At 48.4% G+C, this 21,102-nt stretch overlaps 7 protein-coding genes across 7 annotated transcripts; 5 read left to right on the top strand and 2 right to left on the bottom strand.

Annotated features, from left to right (window-relative positions):
• Window positions 1-2,482: 2,482 nt before the first annotated feature.
• L3040_008659 (uncharacterized protein) lies at window positions 2,483-3,504 on the top strand (the record flags this gene model as incomplete). Its single annotated transcript, XM_007296020.1, has 5 exons — window positions 2,483-2,546; window positions 2,684-2,732; window positions 2,826-2,953; window positions 3,009-3,310; window positions 3,361-3,504. The coding sequence occupies 5 exons, from the start codon at window positions 2,483-2,485 to the stop codon at window positions 3,502-3,504; spliced, it is 687 nt and encodes a 228-aa protein (XP_007296082.1).
• Window positions 3,505-4,624: 1,120 nt separating this feature from the next.
• Window positions 4,625-5,355, top strand: L3040_008658 (uncharacterized protein; the record flags this gene model as incomplete). Its single annotated transcript, XM_066157148.1, has 3 exons — window positions 4,625-4,850; window positions 4,971-5,266; window positions 5,311-5,355. 3 exons carry the CDS (start codon window positions 4,625-4,627, stop codon window positions 5,353-5,355), a joined length of 567 nt encoding a protein of 188 aa, XP_066010410.1.
• A 1,645-nt stretch (window positions 5,356-7,000) lies between these two features.
• On the bottom strand, window positions 7,001-9,424 carry L3040_008657 (uncharacterized protein; the record flags this gene model as incomplete). The annotated part of the gene is made up of 3 exons (XM_066157147.1): window positions 7,001-7,177; window positions 7,238-9,026; window positions 9,081-9,424. 3 exons carry the CDS (start codon window positions 9,422-9,424, stop codon window positions 7,001-7,003), a joined length of 2,310 nt encoding a protein of 769 aa, XP_066010409.1.
• Window positions 9,425-9,939: 515 nt separating this feature from the next.
• On the top strand, window positions 9,940-11,608 carry L3040_008656 (uncharacterized protein; the record flags this gene model as incomplete). Its single annotated transcript, XM_066157146.1, has 3 exons — window positions 9,940-10,167; window positions 10,221-11,409; window positions 11,457-11,608. 3 exons carry the CDS (start codon window positions 9,940-9,942, stop codon window positions 11,606-11,608), a joined length of 1,569 nt encoding a protein of 522 aa, XP_066010408.1.
• A 515-nt stretch (window positions 11,609-12,123) lies between these two features.
• Window positions 12,124-13,073, bottom strand: L3040_008655 (uncharacterized protein; the record flags this gene model as incomplete). The annotated part of the gene is made up of 2 exons (XM_007296024.2): window positions 12,124-12,854; window positions 12,929-13,073. 2 exons carry the CDS (start codon window positions 13,071-13,073, stop codon window positions 12,124-12,126), a joined length of 876 nt encoding a protein of 291 aa, XP_007296086.2.
• Window positions 13,074-13,491: 418 nt separating this feature from the next.
• On the top strand, window positions 13,492-14,270 carry L3040_008654 (uncharacterized protein; the record flags this gene model as incomplete). The annotated part of the gene is made up of 4 exons (XM_066157144.1): window positions 13,492-13,560; window positions 13,653-13,770; window positions 13,823-14,122; window positions 14,185-14,270. 4 exons carry the CDS (start codon window positions 13,492-13,494, stop codon window positions 14,268-14,270), a joined length of 573 nt encoding a protein of 190 aa, XP_066010407.1.
• A 4,295-nt stretch (window positions 14,271-18,565) lies between these two features.
• L3040_008653 (uncharacterized protein) lies at window positions 18,566-19,948 on the top strand (the record flags this gene model as incomplete). The annotated part of the gene is made up of 2 exons (XM_007296025.1): window positions 18,566-18,827; window positions 18,882-19,948. The coding sequence occupies 2 exons, from the start codon at window positions 18,566-18,568 to the stop codon at window positions 19,946-19,948; spliced, it is 1,329 nt and encodes a 442-aa protein (XP_007296087.1).
• Between the last annotated feature and the right edge of the window lie 1,154 nt (window positions 19,949-21,102).

Raw genomic sequence — 21,102 nt, 5'->3', positions numbered from 1 at the left:
TTCCCCCAGGTTGTGGCCCGTGCACCCTAGCGCCGCTCTTCGTTAAGCCCCACCACAGATGGGGGAGGTGCGGGGAGCGCCGGGGGTGTAAGGGATCATGTGATTAATGTATACTCTGTAAATGTCAATTAGGATATGGGAGAGGGGAAATGGTCTTGGGAAGGAGTTTAAGAGATGTGGATCTGATTTGAAGAAGAAGGATCAATATTCTTTTAAAATTTGTTATACACACGCGAGGGCTATAATATATGTTTTTGTATGTATGCACAGCGCACAGCTTACAGAGAGGAAAGGGAACACAATATACTTTATGAGATCGAAGAGAAAAGTGATTAGGGATTTAAGTGGACCACTGGATCAGTGGCCGAGCGATCGCAGTACGATAGTGCGGTTTGCGTAGATGGAATGTGTAAATTGCTTCCAAGTCCTCGAATGACAAACAAGGAGACTTTAAAGACCGATAGTAAATCGGTAGCGAAATGATGTTTGAAATACTTGGTATATATACTTACGGACGAGGGATTATTGATCCTTTTACCGCGAGTAATAATGGTTTTGGTTTGGTGAAATGAATGCATATGTGTCTGAGGCTGATTTGAAACAACCGACTGGACCCTTGAACGTGTAAAGACTCATGGATTTCGAACCCTTCAAAAAAGTCAAAAAGTAAAAATATATATGGCTGTATACAACACTCGTGTATTTCAATCGTGGAAGATTGGCCCACGGTCGGAGGGACGAGGGATAGGTGTTATGGTCGGTCGCGATTTGTAGCGTCGCAGGATGCCGATACTCCGAGTCCCGTGATGGATCAAAATTAGACTTCTGCTTTTCGAAGCAATGGCAAGTCTAGTGTTATGAGCGAAAGGACATAGGAAGGGTGTCGTGGCCACCGGGGCGCATTTCTGCTGTTCGAGGGCGCGCCAGGTTGGGCGCTCATTCCACATATGAAGATTTGGACGGTGTCAAAGCAACGAAGAAAGTCTCCTCGACCTGTGAGAGGGTACGGGGATCGCTATGAGAATTACGTCTTTTGTGGTGCCGAAATTCAATGCGGAGGGTGATCTGGAAGCTGCGGTTGCGACTGAAAACCTCTCCCAAGATCCCACAACTTGACCCTCAAAAGACTTTTGATTTGAGTTTGGGGGGATAGCGCGTATGTGCCAATTTGAGAATGAAAAACGGCTGATGGGACAGGGCGAGTGTTCGTAATGGTAGCACATGTGTGCTGACATGTAGAGGCAAAGGGAGGCTGGCTGCATACCAAGGTGCGATACGGAGTCACGTCACAGACTGTTCGAGGGCGAGATGCGCCTCTCTTTCGAGGAGCTAGGAGCTAGGAGCCAACACAGTGTGAGACAAGAGTGCATCATCCTTTTGAGTTGGATTTCAACTGAAGGCGGCGAAGGCGGAAGCCGTTTCGTAAGACTGGCCATATGGCGTTGTGGCCAGCGGCAAAGTAGGAAGAAGAAAACTGCGACCGTGGACGGTAAGCACCACACCGAGAAAATCGTGAGAAAACAACAACCAAGAAATGATTAAAATCGGAGTACACAGATTTGAAGAGCTTCAGTTACAGATGCTTGCGAGGGGGTTTGAAGGGAGGCAAAAAGGCGTTGGTGGCTGGAAATGGGTGGTTCATTCCCACCGGTCGCAAAGTCTGAATTGCTTCATTTTCGGCGTCGCTCCGCCACAGCTTCCGCGAGTGACCTGCCTTCAACGCCCGCCAGTTTCGCATATCCAATTTGTCGGAGCTGTTCAGTATCCTCATGGCGTCCATCATAGCGAGCATGGGAAGGATGAGAGAGAGCAGAGAGCAGGCACAGTCATCAAACAGCATCGCATCCCTCGTGTTGGCTGTCAACTTGGGAAAAGGCACGATCTCCCGCCTCGATAGGTGTAATACTATGCAGCAAGTTTGAGATGAATGGTACGTCAGAGAATCAATTGATAGTCAGATCTGGATGGACGACAACAATGGGAGATGAGCAATAGAAGACACAGACAGATACTCGGATGCGTTGGCACTTTTTTCTCATGCCACCGTGGAGCCGTAGAGGAGAGGAGGGAGAGGAGGGTAGTGTCATCTGTCGTTCGTTCGTTCGTTTCGCCTCGGAATCCTGGCTTCTTGGACCAATCAGAAGGCTCCGAGGAAAATACCGCTCAAAAAAGGACCCAGTTTTTAGGGAAAGCCCTGCTCCGAAAGCGGTTTAGACCCAAGCTAGTTTATCTTAGCGTTTCTGATCTGGACGGGCGGCATGACCCTCGCTTCTTCCATAAATACTCGCCCTTCCCGTTTCGCGCCCCCGCTTCGCTGCCCGCTCCTTCTCCCACGTCTCCAACATTAATCCCGATTTCGATAATCAACGTCGATAGATTCATCTCGTCTCCGTCTCCGTCTCCATCTTACATCTCTCTCATCTCTCATCCCTCCCTCTTAGCAGCGGTATCCACTCAGTTCAAATCCAACTCCTCAATCAAAATGCCTCCCAAGGCCTCTACCGCAACCAAGCCCAAGGCCACCGATGGCAGCTCCAGCTACCAAGGTAGGCTTCCTCACCCACTATCACGACGTCGCCACGCGATTGCGCGTGTAGTTCCCGGGTCGCATCGAGTGTCTCTACCTGCTTGATGCTTTTGTTTTTATACCAATACCAAAGCAATGACTTACGCGTGACCGCAGACATGATCATCCATGCCATCACTACCCTCAAGGATCGCAAGGGTTCCAGGTAAGAGACGTTGCCTCAGTCCAGTCCAGTCTTTGCATCCCGACGCGATGCGACGCGTCTTTGCCTGACGGATGCTGACCCCTCTTCCCTCAGCCGCTCGGCCATCAAGAAGTTCGTCAAGGCCAACAACGTCATCAAGGCTGGCGATGCTATGTTCACCTCTGCTTTTAACAAGGCAATCGCGACTGGTGTAGAGAAGAAAGTTTTTGAGCAACCCAAGGGTATGCGTCTTCCGATCCAATCATCTCCCCGATTATCATCTGACACGTTGACCAGGCACATCCGGAACTGTCAAGCTTGCCCAAAAGGCACCCAAGGTCTCATCCACCTCATCCAAGCCCAAGGCAGACAAGAAGGCCGTCGAAAAGAAGGCCGTCGTCGAGAAGAAGCCCGCTGCGAAGAAGGTTTCGACCGCCAAGAAGACTGCTGCCCCCAAGGATGAGAAGACCAAGGTTGAGAAGACCAAAGCTTCCCCAAAGACTACGAAGGCAAAGGCTCCCGCAAAGGCTCCCGCAAAAGTCAAGGATGTCAAGCCAAAAGCTACTCCTAAACCCAAGAAGGCCGCTGCTCCTAAGGATGTAGGCCAACACCTCGACCCCCCGTTTACAACGCGTCTAACCATTGCCAGGCCCCCGCAGTCGTCGAGAAGACCAGCGTCCTCAACACCACCAAGTCCGGCCGAGTGACAAAGACTACTAACAGCACACCCAAGAAAGCCGCAGGAAAGAAGACGGCAGCACCAAAGAAGAAGGCCACGCCGAGCAAGGTGTAGATAGTGACTCTCTGATCTTCTTCTGTTGTTCATACTGGCGTTACGGATGGGTCTATCGCGATGGGAAATGGGATTGATCGCGCCTTTCTGTCTTGTTTTTGACGGATCTCACGTTCTGTTCGGATTATCTATTGAGGGATGGCTGGCTGGCTCTGGGTTGCTTTTCAATATCTGTGTACCAAAGGTTCAAGATGGACACAGTATTGGGATTCTTGCAATGAAGGATCCTGCCTCTGGGCTGTTGATGGATGGATAGCGTGGGGCTAAGGTGTGCGGATGGGGGCACTGGACGATTGTAATTATACCACATCAGCGAAGAGAAGCAAGCGTACTAAATCAACAATTTTGCTTGCCTCTCGCGTTAAGTGCGTATTTTATAACGCGCATTGTTGGTAGTGATAATAGCTTTGTTTTCCCGTCGCGATACAGCGACGCGTTCCGTTTGTTTTGATTTTGATTTTCTAGGGTCTGTCCAGGGTCGGTCTGCTCAACCGGTGTAGCGTGGTACGGTGATGCTCCTCGGAGCCGAGTCGACGCGGCACCTGACCTTGAATGTGCCGTAGGTATTATTCAATTTAAAATTGGATTATTCAGGTTCATTTATGATGTGAGATCCCGAGTTACCCTTCCTTCTATGCGGGGTGCTGCTCCTTCGAATCGAATCATATCATCAACCACGTGATAAATGCAATACTTACTACGGTTTATCAATGCTCAATTACAGTTGATGAGAAGAGCAGGAACTAGCAAATGAAAACACGGGATCTTGGTCGACAGAGACTGTTTTACTGTTTTTTTTTTTCGGAATCGCCTTGGATGCATTTACGGGTTCGGTATATGGATGTAGTATGTTGCTACTACTCTACTATTACCAAGTTAACAGATATATAATGTACATCCATACACCGCCGAAACCTGTACTGAACATCAGGTACATGCACGTGATCTGGCAAAGTCATGAGAACATACTAGCTGAGAATATAATAGCTGAGAATATAATAGCTGAGAATATACTAGCTGATATTAATACCGACGGACCCGTCATCGTGTCTAGTTCAGCCGCGGCCGGCATTTGAATCGTCTTTCACAGCACACAGTCGAAGAGAAGAACCTGCCCATCATGTCGCTCTTGGCATTCTCCAACGAACTCATCTGTGAGATCTTGCGCCATCTCGACTCACCACTGACAGCGATCGCTCGATTTTCGAGACGACTTCACCTCGTCACGGAACCATTTATCTACTCGAAAATCTTTCTAAATCATCGCGATCCGTATAACCTGTTCATACGTACAGTTCTGGGCAACAAAGGTGCAATCAAGCATGTCAGACACTTTCATACATATGGTAAGTCAACTCCAGGTACATACTTCTACCTACTCCGCGGGGCCGGAATATCGTTGAAACTCGAAATCCCCAGAGAATCTTGCTATCCCAAAGAGACATGCCGGACTGAATTCTCCTCAGCTCATCCATTCGGCTGGGATTATGATCTCAGCTTCTTGACAGACGCATATCGAGTCTTGGTTCGAGGCCAGCTTCCAGATACGGTCTATGGGAAAGGTCTCTTCGATCAATGGTTTGGATCCATGTTCTTCCCACCTAATGTCAACTGGCTCCAAATCCACATCTACTGGGATGCAATCACAGCATTCCTTTTCACGCTGTTCGCGGCGCCTTTGAAGTCGATCGGGTTGATGGACTATGGGTGGATGGTAAACAAGTATCCGATCATCAACTTAGCCCTCGGCAATACAGATGGCGTAAGTTAATGATGATATTTTTACACCACAACCGAACTGTTCAGATTGCCCCCCGAAAACCGTACACTCGATTCGATCCCACTGGCTGACGTGCCTGTCCTGGGGAAAGATGCATCTTTCCAACTGGAGTGAACTGAAAGAGATGTCTATCACTCCCTGCAAATTTGATCGGGAGTCCAAGTCTCACCCTTTCCTCGCAACGAAGCTCGTAGTTTCTTACATGCACTTACCTGCTGTCACCAAGTTCACAGCGACAGGTCTCTACTCGGCACCATCTGACATGCGCACGAGTATCTAGCAAAATCACCGCATCACCGACCTGACACTCACTCAAGGTTTTCTCAGAGGTCTCTCGCCTGTAAAATTCCTGCAGAGCTTTCGTGCCCTGAAACGCTTCCAATATCAGCACAAGACCATAACGTTCCCGGTTTCCAAAATAGGGAGAGGGTTGTTCGATTCGAGGCATTCCCTGGAGGAGCTCCACGTGTATCAATGGACGCATCCGCGTTACTCATTGGACTTCACTGATGAAGAGGAACCTTCAGCCGACGAAGATGAGGGTGACAGCGACTCCAAAGCGAACCTCATCGGATCATTACAGATGCTCACCAAGCAGAAGTCAGTGATCCACAACCTGCCGTTTCATTTCATTTCCTTTTTTTTTTGTGGAACTCCACAACACTCTTATTCTAACATCGCATCGCACACAAACAGGAAGTACAAAGCCGACTACTCCCTCCTCATCCCTCCCACAAAGCTCGTCGGAGGACACCTACCCCCCCCTCCCCCCAACTCACAAGAAGAAGCAAACATACCCCCTCTCAAAGCCGTCGACTCTCCACACAGCAAGACCAGCTCTTATCATCTACCCTTCCTATCATCATCATCATCATCATCCCCCCCCCCCCCCCCCCCCACCCCCCAAAAAAATACAGCATCTCACAATCACAAACTGCCACCCAGATCTCCCCGCCCACCTATCCCAACTTCTCCTTCTCTCCTCCTCCTCGGGGCTCGCTCTGTTGTTGATGCAGGTTGTTGTTGTTGTTGTTGTTGTTGTTGTTATCGTCTCGAACGACTCCTCCTCCTCAGCTGAGACAGATCCATCTCAATGCCGGGGATCTCTCGTTCTTGTCTTCGTCTTCGTCTTCGTCTTCGTACCAGATTCCGCGATGGGAAGAGACGGAAGCGCTGAGGGATTTGGCGAGGAGGTCTTCTGGGGTGGAGATCACGTGGAAGGGGGTCGGTCGTCTCGCGCGGCACGGCCCGGCACAACATAACACAAGAAACGAGAGAGTGATTGGCCTTGGTCTTGGTCTCTCTTAGCTTGGGTTCGTCCGCAGGTATGTATCCTGTACCTTTAAGCTTTGTCGTCATGGTTGTTGTTGTCGTTACTTCGCGCCGCGCTCGCTTATCTACTGTAGCGAGCGAGATATATTGGGATCCGGTTAATTCCGTGCAGCACCCACTCTTTAATCCTTGGCAGAGATCTCACAAACGGGAAGGCATATTGAAGATGGAGAATTCACCACAAGCGGCCGGTACATGTAAAAAGTTATGATTTCTATTCGAGGAGCGCCTCCGAACCTTCTAGCAATTCCCATCCACGCCCTACACCCATAAATCAAAGTGCAAAATCTGCTCCGACATACCGCCAACAACGCCATAAATGCCTGCACGCAATGCCCCAGTGCCCAATCCCAATTCGGTAGTGACCGTAGTAAATTCAGAGATTCAAACAGCACCCATGTCCTTCAGCGCCCCCGCCAACCGCCTGTAGTCTCGTAATAACTCCAATACCTCGTTGATGCGCAGCTCTCCTGGGTTCTGCAAGTCCATGAACTTCTTAATTGGTGGAGCGATCTTTTGCACTTCTTTTGCTGGGAGGGAAGGTGCGAGATCTGGGAATGCCTTTTTGACGTTAGAGGAGAGTTGAAAAATTGGAGGAGGGGAAGAGGAAGGACTGCCTACGGTTGTCAACTCAGTAACACCGCCATCGGGTACCGTTTTACTAGGAGCAGGCGTGGTGGGAGTGGTGGTGGGAGTGGTGGGAGTGGTAGGTAGAGTCATCGAGCGCCCAAATCCACGCATCATTCCCATTCCAGCGATCCTGTTTATTGGATTTAATGAATTTCCAAGATTACGCATCGACTCCACAATGGCAGGGTTTCCTGACGGTGCTGAAGTCGGTGCTGGCGAGATGTGTAGCGGTGACGAAGATTTATCTGCATTTTCATGGGCGAATGCCACCTTCTTGCTGCTGCTGGCATTCGTGCTGGCGCTCCTCACGCTATCTGTACTCCTATCACGAGCGAGCTTTCGGCCTCCGATGATACTGAGGACCTTGTCGTCTAGCTTTGAGCCAGAATCGGCTCTAGTCCGACCTGCCACTCCAGTCACTCCAGTCACTTCTGTGCTGTGAAGCGAGCTTGCTCCACTGGCTGATTCCTCTTCCTCTAGAGGAGGTGTGCTGACAAGCTTCCTGGCATCATCGAGCGTCTTGGGAACAATGATCTCAGCTTTCTTTCCCGTGGCTTCTTCCTGCCGCTCTTTGAGTTTGCCAACAAGAAACTTATAACTATCCCCAAGACTGTTACCGATAGTTTTGAACCCCTGGTCGGCGGTATTCATGACAGCGTCGCCAGCTGCACCCAGTACCGCTGGCGGCTGAAACATGCCGCTAATTCGTCGGTTTTGCGCCTGTATCGGCTTGAGTCCGACAGGGGACGGTTGAGATTTTGACAATGTGGGACTTGTGTTGTTGGAGTTGACTTCAGGAGCCGATGGTTCCGGGGAGCTTGTCAGCGAGAGCAATGGATCGTGCTTCTCCACTCGCGGTGTGGTGGGTCCACTGTTCGATTTTTGAGGTCCTGATGGTTTTTCGTCCGCTCTAAGGCTTGCGAGGTCGACGGTCTCAAGGAACGTAATCGCAGCTTCCAGATTCGTCAAGCAGTATGCAGCTTCCCCATCTATCTTGATTTCGTTGCGGAACCTCTGAATGAAATACAAGTTGCTGATGACGTCGATACCTTCGGGTCTGGAAGTAATCAAGGTATATATTAACATTGGCATGATTTCATCAGCAGATGAAGAAGGGTGGAAGTGTGAAAGCGTATCGACAATCGCTTTGTGGGCTGCCTTCAGGTGTTGCAATTTACCGAGAGGGTGCTTCTCATCGTTCATGGCAATAAGCTCCACTCTAGCACCTTCAAGCCATTCTTTGACCTCTTTCTCCTTGTTACCCGTCGCATCTGGGTTCTCGCTTGACTCTTGACCTAGGTCAATTCCGAGATCTGTCAAACCAATGCCCACAACCGAGAGAGCGGCAGTCTTTGATCGTAACTTCTCGTCCTGGGCCTCATCCTGTGTACTTCTGTGCCTCCAAATCCTGCTGTAGATTCCTTCCGTAACTCTCCTCTCAACAGCTTCTTCCAGTGCCACCCTCTTTTGCTCAAGGACCTTTCGGGCACGTTTGCGTTCCGCAATTTCCTCAGTGGTCAGCATCTGTTGTTCTGATTCCTTCCTTGCGGATGAAATCTTTGGCCTGTCCTTGCTACTGATCGAGGCGGCTTTTGCCCGTATCTTTCCCGCAACAGTAGTGGGGGCCGGAGAGTTCGACCTGTGCTGCCTGGATGAAAGTGCGGAGATATGGGTGTTAATGTGGCTGGCAGCAACTACGTAGAAGTCTTGGAACAGGCCGGATAGTTTGTCCACCGTTGGTGGGGTAGGATGAACTTTAGCAGAAAGCGAGTCGATGAAGCTATGCATCGGTCAACATCTAACTCAGGGCATCCTGGGGGAAGGCAGGACTCACCTGTCACTCAAGCTAACAAGCTCTATTGGAAGTTGATCGAAGTCGTCAGGCAGCTTCCCGTTCATCTCAGCAGCTCCTTCATCCTCATCATCAGAGTCGCCTTTTTCAAACACATCTGATGGTGTTCGGAGGTTCAAATTCTCCTTAGACGAAGCCGACGTATCTGCCGGGCTTCCCGCCATTGCCCCATTCTGAAATGTGCTGGCTCGTTGGGGACGAGTACCCAGATCCGGACTTGCGGGGGGAGGTTTGATGAAGGATCTGGAAAGCTTTAATGGGCGGGGACGATGGTCCTTCTTTGGCTCAGGAGTTGTTGCCATGAAGTCTGGGAGGGTGAACAACATCTTGTCAGTGATTGCTTGCATTTCGAAATGTCGAGGAGGAGGAGAAGAAGAAGAGGAAGAAGAAGAGAGGGATTCTATTTATTCACCTGGCAGCTAACTACGTAGGATTCGCAGTCGCAGTGACCCAAGCCTGTTGCATGAAGTGTCCACGACTGAAACTCTGGCCCAGGCCGGGATGATGGGACCACCAGGGGTAAACGAATGTGAAGCAATGAAAGCAGATGCTGCGGAACCGCACGAACAAAGTCAATAAACACTGTTAAATATTACATTTCCACGAATCCGGGGTAATCCACGAGCAGCAGCGTGAGGAAGACGTGTATTCGGGCAGATGAAGATATGACGCCAGCAACTTTGGAGATTTATGCGCGCTCACCGCTTTCGGCCGGCCATAGGCCACAGGCCATGCACCTGACGCCAGCCGATGCTATGCTATGCTCATCCCCTTCGATATCACCACATCCTCTCTCCTCTATCTTACTTCCTAACCTTTTCCCTACCTATTTACTTCCGTCATGCGGCTGTACAAAGACACATCCCACTCTCTTCCGCCTTGCACTTCTGTCGGCAGGGTCACCGCCGGACTGCTGCTCTCGTTCCTGGCCTTATCGAGCCCGATAGCTGCCTCCGCTGAGCCGAGGGGGCCGAATCAACACCACCAACAACAACAGACACCCATACTCTCTCCTCTGATTCCGCCACCTGAGGTTTCGGCGCCTAGAGCGAAAGATCATCACCTGTTTGTATGCTACAGAAAATTCTCGCTACTCTGTCTTTTTACTAACTATGATTCCAGACGTTGCGGCATGTGTTCCACCATGGGGACCTCAACCGCCCCGCACTCCACATGAGGCTCGATGTCCCGAAAACCGCATCTGGCTTGTGGATAGAATCCGAGGAAGGGAAAGTGGAAGAAGTCAGCAGGCCGCTGGTGGTACGGACGAGTCCCATGAAGATACATCGATTGAAGGATACACGCCCCTCGGTAGTAGACCCGATGGTGGCCGCAGCGAGGCAGTACTCCCAAGTATGGACTTCGTCGCCTGAAGCGTGGACGATGGATGAAGTCCACGGTCCCGATGTTACGAATATGGAGACCATCTTGACCTTTGCCCAAATGGCGGCAAATGCCTACGTGGAGCAACCAAACACTGGCGATTGGAAAGACGTCCATGGGGGCTACAACAGGACGAACGATGTAGGATTTGGGTGGGACAGTGATGGGCTGAGAGGATATCTATACGCAAACGAGGATGAATCGGTTGTGGTCATCGGGTTGAAGGGAACAACGCTGGCCATCTGGGATGGTGATGGAACGACTACAAACGATAAGGAGAACGACAACCTCTTTTTCAGCTGTTGCTGTGGCCAGCAAGGCAGCTCATTCTACAGGCAGGTCTGCGATTGTGCTTCAGGTACATATACCTGCAACTTGACTTGCTTGCAGAAGAGTCTGAGGAAGGAAAACCGATACTATGCAGCTGCCCGGACTCTGTATGGAAATGTCACAGCAATGTACCCTAATTCCGAGGTCTGGATGTCTGGGCATTCATTGGGAGGTTCCCTCAGTGCTATGATCGGCTTGACCTATGGCAAACCCGTCTTGACCTTCCAAGCCGTCCCGGATGCCCTGCCAGCGAATCGACTTGGACTCCCTGTGCCTCCTGGAGTTGACCCTGACAGGCCAGGGCAACGTGAATACACAGGAGCCTATCATTTTGGTCAAAATGCGGATCCGATTTATATGGGAACCTGCAATGGGGCTACAGCTTCTTGCTCTTATGCAGGCTATGCAATGGAGAGTGCATGTCATACCGGTAGGGAATGTGTGTTTGATGTGGTCAATACAAATGGCACGAGGGTCTCGATTATTACCCACAAGATCATTTACGTGATCCAGAACGTCTTGATGAAATGGACTAAAGCACCGGAGTGCAAATTTACACCTGAGTGTTACGATTGCCCGTTATGGAAAGAGGTTACTGGTAACAGCACTGGAACATCAACCATACCATCTTCGACGTCTACAAAGACACGGACACGGACCTCGACTTGTCAAACGCCTGGCTGGTGGGGATGCCTCGACGAGACCACGACCACATCTGGAACCACGACAAGCAGCAGCACTACCACGACGACCTCGACGTCTACCTGCAAAACCCCAGGCTGGTTTGGCTGCAATGATGAAACTACGACGACAACAACCAGCTCCAGCTCAAGGGTCCCCGTCACGCCAACTAAAACCTCTACGACAACATGTGAGACGCCAGGATGGTTTGGATGTAGAGACTCAACTTCTACGTCGGTAGATATGATAACGACAACTCCGCAGTCACACCAAATAACGGCTCCGCCACCAACGCCAAGCTTCACACAATCCCCAACGCCCACGCGCACACACTCGTGTACCGAGAAAGAGTGGTTTGGATTGATATGTGTGGACCCATCACCGACTTCCTTGCCAACACCTCACGAGTCGCATTGTATTCGCCGGAGCTGGCTCGGGGCTTGCAAGGAATGGGAGGTTACTTCTTCCGCGTGGAAGGAGGAAATTTAGGATGTATATATGAGCAACATAGTAGCAGCCATACAACGGCTCTTGGGCAGCGCAGGCGTTATGGGGATAGTCAAGGCATGACAACGGTGGCAGGCTTCGCATTAGGCGTACGGGGACAAGTCATGAACGGAATAACATGTGTTTACTTATGACTCCACTCGGCCTTCTTCTTCTCGGCAAACGCCTTCATCCCAATCTTCTGATCCTCACTGCCAAACAAACTGTGGAACACTCTCCTCTCATACTCGACTCCATCTCTCAATGGCAGTTCTTGGCTCTTATTCACTACCTCCTTGGCCGCCATAACCGCCACCTTGCTATACCCTGCAATGGTCTCAGCGGTCTTTAAACTCCCCTCCATCAGCTCCTCCCAACTACCAAACGTCCTAGCCGCAACCCCCCACTGTGCCGCCTCCTTCCCACTGAAGCCCCTGCCGGTCAAAATCAGCTCCATAGCCCTCGCCTTGCCAATGGCCTGCGTCAATCTCTGACTGCCCCCAGCTCCAGGAATCGTACCCAGCTTGATCTCAGGCTGTCCGAAATTTGCACTGTCAGTACAGTAAAGGATATCGCACATCAGCGCGAGCTCACACCCACCGCCGAGAGCGTGGCCTGAGACGGCACAGATGATAGGTTTCTTGATGGCGGTGGTGAGGAGCGACCAGGACTCTATGAAGGAGGTGGTGTAGGCTTGTGAAAATGTGAGGGAGGCCATCTCCTTGATATCGGCGCCGGCTGCAAAGGCTTTCTGGGAGCCGGTGAGTAGGATTACGCGCGTGTCGGCGTCAGAGTCGAAGGCGAGGAGGGCGGAGTTGAGTTCGGTAATCAGCGGGGTGGAGAGGGCGTTGAGGGCTTTGGGGCGGTTGAGCGTTACTGCGAGATGGCTGTGTTAGCAGGCTTTACAGTTCTGAATCAAGAGTCGTCGAGTTGAGAGATTTGAGGCTTACTTTGGCCGACTCCTGGGCGAGGCTCCGTGGTTTGGATAAATTCGTAGGATTTCTCTGGCCAGGCGGAGTAGCTGCGAGATATGGCGGGGAGAGCTGAAGCTCGGAATTGGGAGGCCATTGGCCTTAAAGCTCTAAACCTGTTCATCTTGGGTAGATTGAAGTAGCTTACGGATTGCTTCCTGGGCAAGTGTCTAGAGAGACTAGAAGTAGTCAAGGCCCGCTTGAACACAATTCAGAATACCACGTAAGTAGCTGCTGATCCTTAGATCAACCCACCTCCACACATCACAACATCCGAGCCTCGCCCTCGGGTAGTTAGTTGACTACCCCTGTCTCAATTCCCGACAGTCTCACGTGACCTACACCAAGGAACATCGTAATTCCGGAGATGCCAGCCAAATCTTGTCGAAACCGCCAACAAGTGTCTTAACTATTTCGGACCTTCGAACCACCTTTGCGCCACGACAATCGCCTTCCGCAACAAGATTCTCTACGACTACTTGCATCCTCGAACACACAAAACGATCGCGTCGCGACTGTGATCGTGAAGAATACTTGTCGAGATGGATTCAATCGAGCCTGAACAGACTGCCTTTGGGGCTGTGAGCGCGCACACTTCGAGGCTGCAACGAGTAAGTCATTGAAGTCTCAGAAGTTATAGAAAAGGCTGTCTGGCAACCGGATTCTGGCGGGAATAGAAGCTCATTTATCATTGTGCGAATAGCAATACCAAGCCTGGCTCGACAAGTCAACACCCTACGTACCCTACAGGTGGATAGGCACCGCCTTCCTCCTCATCATTTTCTTCGTCAGGATATTCGTCGCCCAAGGCTGGTACATCGGTACTTATCCTCACCCTCTTACCCTGTCCAAGTCATCTAACGTGACAACTAGTCGCATACTCCCTCGGTATCTACCTGCTCAACCTCTTCCTCGCCTTCCTGCAACCCAAATTCGACCCCTCGAATGAGGCGGCAGACAACGACATGGAAGATGGCTCTGCGGGTGGCCTTCCTACCAAACAAGACGAGGAGTTCAGACCCTTCATCCGCCGCCTTCCCGAGTTCAAGTTTTGGTATTCCGCCACGAGGGCTATCGCTATCGGGTTCTCGTGCACTTGGTTCGCGATCTTTGATGTGCCGGTCTTCTGGCCGGTGTTGGTCGTTTACTGGCTGATCCTGTTCACTCTTACCAGTTCGTATTTCTAAGTCTGGAGGGATAGGATGTAGTGTGGGCTGGGCTAATAGTTGGTGTAGTGAGGAGACAGATTCAGCACATGATCAAATATCGCTACGTCCCGTTCTCATTCGGCAAGACTAAATACAACAAGAGCAGTTCCTGAGCAAGCTACTCTAAGACCAAAGGACCGAGGATGTGTGGATTTGAGAAAATGGGCACGATGTATCATTGCATTGCCTGTCATTTGTACAAAATCATGTTCGAGAGAGAATATCGGCGCGCTGGGCTTCTACGGAGGAATTCGGATGAACACGTTATTCCCCATGAGGAGCCATTTATTTGTCTGCTGTACCTAGGGTCTATGTGCACGAGTAAATGTCGAGACTGGGCGGGCTGGGAGTTTGGGCGTGTGAAATAGAACAAGATATCGAGAGCCCGACGTGGAATTGTTGCGCGCTCCATTTTCGTCTTCTGTCGTCTATCTTTTGGATTATCTTTTGGATTGCATCCAAAAGAGACTTTCGCCTGGAGCAGGAGTCAGCCTCGCGTAAGTAACCTCCGTCAAATCTTGATGAATTCGAGCTGTGAAATCAGGTGAATTTAAGACTCCCGAAGCTAATTTGTTAGCGGAAATATACGTAGATGTAAGGTGTGGATTGCAAACGAAATAGTACGCTGATCTCAAAATTGCGGGCTCTCGCTATCTGATACCACTAAGCTTGCTTCATCTTAGCAAAAGACAGTTGTTGTCTCTCTTACTATAGCTAATCTGGCCACATTGCTGACAAGATTGAGGCATTGCTGGCTTTTCTAGTATAGCTCTCATCTTTTTCTTTTACATTCAATTCAGGCCAGTTTTACTTGCTTTCAACCGAGCAAGAAGCGCTGCGTATCTCTAAATCTATTGTCGGTAGTTCCAACTCGCGCGTCCAATTGAGCGTTGGTTACAAAGGCCGAGGCCATTTGCAAGATTTAAGATGCGCTTACGATCTCTTAGAATAAGATTACCAGTGGACAGTAGTTTTTGAAGAGACCACACGTGGACAGTCTTATAACAAAACGAGGTCGCAACAGTAGTAGCATAAGGCTGTCTTCCGAAGCCTTTGACATTAACGCTATATCAATTTTCTATAAGAATACGTTTTGAAATAATGTAATGAAAATGTAACGCTTCAGCCCGGCCGCAAGCTAAAGCTTACCCGGGAACTTGCGGCGGGTCGTAAGTTTTCCGGACTTCGCGGTATAATATTCGTAGCTACTAGTAGTAGTATATAATCTATAATAGTAGCTTCCTGTAGCGCGATGCAGCTAGCTGTTCCTCGGGAATCTCATCCATAGCAATAGCCCCCTTCAGCCCGGTGCAGCCAGCCGTCCTTCGAGCATTCAATCCATAGCAATAGCCGCTCTCGGCCCCCTTTAGCGCGATGTAACAGTGGGAGTTGACCTAACAACTTTCGGGGCCCTTTCCTAAAGTGGGCGAAAAAAAGTCTGTCCGAAATAGGTCTGTTCTCCGTCCGATTAAAATTATTCTCTGTTTTCTTGATATTTCTTATAATATATTAAGAGCTCGATAATAAAAAATATATATTCTGTTATTATACGATTACGCGGACTCATAGATTTAAGTTTCAATATTCTAATATCATCTGTTAACGTATTATTAGGGTTTTAATATAGTATTGATTTGATAAAAGATTCGGTTGGTTTTGGTGAATTCGTATCGTCAAAATCGTTAAAAGGCATTGAAAACCAACATTTCCTTTCAATTCTACACTCAACAACGCAGATTCATACTTACAATTTTGTTGTATCGACAGTTTACGAGTAAACGGACTTCGTTACACAATTTGTATTCTGATGGCTTTTAAATTCGTTAAGATGCAAGCGATTAAGATCGTTTAAAATCGGTACAAAAGCTCTTGAAAATCAACATCTCTTACAATTCTAAGCTTCATAATACAAATCGATATATAGAATGTTAATGTATCGATAACTTCCAAATATATCTGTCTTCATATATAAGTTTTATCAATATAGCTCTAACATTTATCAAGATGCATGCGATTGAAATCGAGAGGGGTAGCTCATCAATTGTTCACTAGAGCTCATCCATAGTTCGCGTAAATCTCCACCTTTATTAAGAACACCCCCCATGTTTACTACAAGCCTACTACCCTCGAGTTCAAACAATTTCTTGTTATTATGGCAAATTGTAGTTGTTGTGGTTGTTATAGTTGTTATAATTGGAATGGTAGAAAGCAACTAGAAGAAAAGCTATATAAGTATTAGCAAAGGAAGTTGGGGCTTAATCATATGTCGCTTAGAATTCTATCATGAACACAATTTAAAGGTGAATGAATAAGTCACGTTAACTACTAATTTTTCATATAGCAATTGTATTATTAACTTAGTTATTACTTTAATGGATTCAATTGAATAGATTAGTAGTTGTAATAATTGAATATGCATTGCACATAAGAGTGTCGATAATAATAAAAAGTTGGAGTTTAGATTCAAAAATTTACGCGAACTATGGATGAGCTCTAGTGTACAATGGACGAGGTTGTTCCGGATTGAAATCGGGAATTATATTGGAATTTCGCTTGATTCTGGTGGTATTTAACAAGGGACAGACTTATTTCGGGGGACGTACTTTTATCGCCAACTTTAAGAAAGGGCCCTAAAAGTTGTGAGGTCAACTCCTACTATTACTAGTATGGCCAGTAGGAAGGAAGGAGATTGCAACATTATAATAGCTAGCTAAGCGTAAATTCGATTTTATTTTTACGGAGTAGGATGGTCTTCGATATAAAAATAAAAAGACAAATATATTAGCCGCGCGATTATTTATAATCGACGTCAAAATTACATTATAAAAAAGAAATGCATATACCTTATTGCATCTACTTCAGAATAAATCTATCATCTTTCTTATCATCATCTTCTTCCTTTGCAAGTCCTTTTTCGTCAGCTCGCAGTATCGATAGACGTATGAAATTCTAATACTATTTCGATATTTTCAAAATGATGCTATTATCGCAATCAATTTGCTCGATTTTGCTAGCCTTAAGCTTTCTCTTTAGTAGGGCTATGGAAAATAAATTATCGGTTATGCAATTGTTTCTAAAGCGAGTTTTACTTGATCTATATAATATAAGATTATGTTAATTACACGAATTTAAAAAAGAAGTCGATTATATCAATAAGCATGAAGAGCCTCAAAAAGATAAGAAGTTTTATAAAGAACTCCATGATCAACTAGGACAAGGTATTTATATGGGTAATTCGATTCACATATATATAAATCGTTACTTACTTCGCGGAATTAATAGAATTAAATAGTAAACGAACCTGCTAGCCGGTGGGCCCGAAAAGACGATTGGTATTGTGCTATCGAAACGGATATTGAAAAGTTGAAAAAACCAAGCAAAGTCTGGAACCCATCTGAAACCATTAACGATACGTAGTGAGACCTTATGGTACCGAAACGAAAAAATTATCTAAAAATATATCAAGTCAATAGTGTCAGAAGACCCGGAGAAGGCATTACGCTTTGCATATAGTTATATTTCAGAATATACTGACGAGCTGACCATGGTTATTCCAACTGAAACGCTAAACGACGATGACTTGGACTTGGATTTAAAGGGTAAATGCTGGCAGACAGGGGCTGTGCTGAAAAAATATGCGAGCCAAACCGTTCAATTGACGAGTTGGGGGGGTATTACTGGAGAACGCGGAGTGAAACCAGCTCCAAAGCCGGACAAGACCTGGAGTCGGGTGTGGTAAGGGAAGAGCTTGAGCTTTGATAGAGAGCAAAAGGGCGAGAAGTCGTGATTCAGCATAATAGGACTAGAATGGCGCTATCACGTAGTGAAGATGGAAAGTACTTGGTGGATGAGAATGGAAGACATGTATTTACGTCAACTGGCGATTAATATATCTTTATTTTTTGTTTCCGATCAATCATTCAATTCGACGCTCTTCAATATCGCTCCCTGCGCCTCTTGTGCAAAATAATATGCCGGCCTTGGCATACGCAATATATCCAAAAGCGACCTTGATACCGGTACACCAAAGCTCAAGTCTAGCTTGGGGATTGAAATCAACCAGGTCAATGAGGTGAGGCCTGGACGGCTTGGAAGACTTGAAAGAATCTGTAACTGCTGGAAGGAGGACTGCAAAGCAATAGCACAGGTTGCTAATAGCATGGAGTCGTTGTCTATTATAGTATGAGTTTATGGACTGGAAAATTCGGGCGATTACGAATTTGAATTACAATAATATATTATTCGGAATGCTTAGGCGGTGCTGAGAGAGGACGGTCTCACTTCGGCACTTACTTACCTCAGCCTTGTGAAATTCCGCTACCGACGACGCGCCTCGGAGCTCCAAAGAAATCTCCGGCCAGCGACTTGTCTTCCATCAACACCACACACTTTCGGGGGGAAGAGCAGAATGGCGTCCTCCTCATCCCAGCGCTTGGTCCACCAGGACTATATTGCCAGAATACGATACTCAAACACTCTGCCTCCTCCGCCAAATCCCCCAAAGCTCCTCGACATCCCTAATACTGGCCTTGCGTCTGGTCAATACACGACTCCTGGCTTTGCATCGCGACTCGCGCGTGACCAGCCTCTAAATATCGAGGCCGATGCAGAGTTGGGAATGCCGTTGGACCTGGTGGGCATGCCAGGAATCTTCGACGGAGATGAAAGTTGTAAGTAAAGCGAGCGCAAACCACAGGCGCAATCGCTAAGCCGAGTTTGAACAGCTATTCAAGCCCCGTTACACCCGCCCACTCCTCATCCTCGCGACCGCCACCTTCTCTGCGCCCTCTCAAATCTTGGAAAGCCCAAGTTCACCGACTCCGGCGTATCCTTCCTGCGACGTACCGAATACATCTCGAATGCCAGCAAGCCGAACCGCTTCGAATCCACGACCTCTAGATCCCTGATCGACAAGACCGGATACAAAATCAAGAGAGCTGCCGTAAACGCAGACAGGGAGTCGCCGGAAGCAATTAAGAAGGCCGCGGAGCAAAGCTTTACGATAGCGTCCAACCTCCTCAAAAATCCTCGCGAAGTACGACACCCAAGCGGAAAGTCAAATGTCAAGCTACTAGCATCATACCCTCTCCTCCCCGATCTTGAGACGATCCCCGATGCAGGAGGCTACGCTACCGTCAAATTCATGAGCAATCCCGTCCCGCCTGGGAATACCTACGATATCCGTCTGGATACCAGTATACTGGAACCGATCGCACCTTCGGAGATGGTACAGATCGCCAGGGCGCAGGCTAAGGAGGATTACGAGCGCGACCCCGAGAATTTTCCACCCCCAGACACTAGCTTGAACTACAATTTTTACATGCCAGAGGCGGCCTCGGATGCCATCATGTTCAAGCGCAAGTTCGATGCTTTGGACCCCGAGAAAGACTCGGATGATCTCTACACACAGCGAAGCACCGAAGGCCGGCCAATGTTCCGCTTCAAGCACGTGCGTCTCTACGAGTCTTCCCAAGTGTCAGGCGATATGACGACCAAGTACGACGAGGAGGTGGTTATTGCAATTCATGACGGCACGGACGGCTTGCACGACAAGGCGGCGTACTACTACCCGATTGTGCAGAAGATCTCGATCAAACCACAGCGGAACAAGAATATCCAGAGCAGGAAGATGCAGTACACCCCAGGGGCGCCGAAAGAGGAGCCGGATGGTCACGTGGACTACTTGGGGTTGTTCATCGAGGATCCGGATGAGGAGACCAGGCGGATAAGGGATCAGTACAAGACGATGCCGTACGGGCCGGACGAGGAAGCTCCTGCTGCTACTCAATAACCGGATAGACTAGAAGGGGGCTGTGGAGAATGACGGTCAGCTATGTGCGTGGAGGGCGATCCTATGGTATGTCATGATTTGCGGGTGGGTTCTCGTTCAAGGGCATAACAAGGCGTTTCTACCGTGCGAGGGCCGCGGGTATGTATGTAGTCTATATGGGTTGGCGCTACAAAATGGAAATGGAAAGTCTATTTCACGATTCTAACACGAGAGAGAGATATGGCGAAACCGGGGAATGTTTCGCTATTGGTTTGATCGTTTTTTCACGCCGTGTCTTGGGAGCTTGAGCTCGAGCTTGTTCTTGGGAGTGGGTGAGTAAGTATATTGCGTCCTGTCGGTTGATGTTCATGCGAACTTTCTAGGGGGGGGGTATTTGGATAGCTTCTTTGCGCTACCTAGTGAGTAAGTAGAAAGTATTTATTTAGACTTTCTTCTTTCAGGCGGTTTATCTGGTCACTTTCTCCCCTTTGGAGGATTTTTTTGCTATATACATATACGGATACGGAGTATGTGTGTGTTTGTGTGTGTATGTACGCCCGTCGGTTTACAACAATGTCCCCAGAAAATGAGAAGAAAGGATACGGTATGATATTGATTGATCGCCCCCCCCCCTACCCTCTTTTCAATTATTCTATTTATGTTTTTTTCCCCCACAAAATCACTCTTTATGTTCATCTATTCTACCCAGCTGTTTGTTTATCTTTATCTAAGTGTCTATCCACTCGTCAGCGAGCTCCTTCCTATCTAAGCCCTTTCACCCAACCTTTCTATTCTATCTACTTCTCTATCTATCTATCCGTCTACGCCCGTCCACCGTCAGCTCGACGTAGAAAAGCCAGAGATATCGTGAGAGAAGCGGTTCACGTGTCCCAGAGCGTTGCAGGCGTTGCAAGCGTTGCTGATAGCAACGCATTCATTACCAGCGACCAAGTAGTTGGTTCTCTGTAAGTTGCATATTCACTTACTTATTTGCTTACTTACCTACTTACATCAGTAGGACCAGGTATCGGATTGAGGAAGAATCACTCACAGGCCGAGTCATCAGGGCCGGGCCATGAAAGGCAGAGAGACTCGTCGTACAGTGCTAACGATGGTGGAATGCATAACCGCCCCAAAATAAAACAAAAAACATCAATCATATTAGCTATGATTCA

Source organism: Drepanopeziza brunnea, assembly GCF_022702325.1.
Source record: "Drepanopeziza brunnea f. sp. 'multigermtubi' strain 214-2 chromosome Unknown ctg16, whole genome shotgun sequence".
In the NCBI taxonomy this organism is placed as follows: domain Eukaryota; kingdom Fungi; phylum Ascomycota; class Leotiomycetes; order Helotiales; family Drepanopezizaceae; genus Drepanopeziza; species Drepanopeziza brunnea.
The sequence above is the reverse complement of the archived record's forward strand: the minus strand, read 5'-3'. Positions and strand labels throughout refer to the sequence as shown.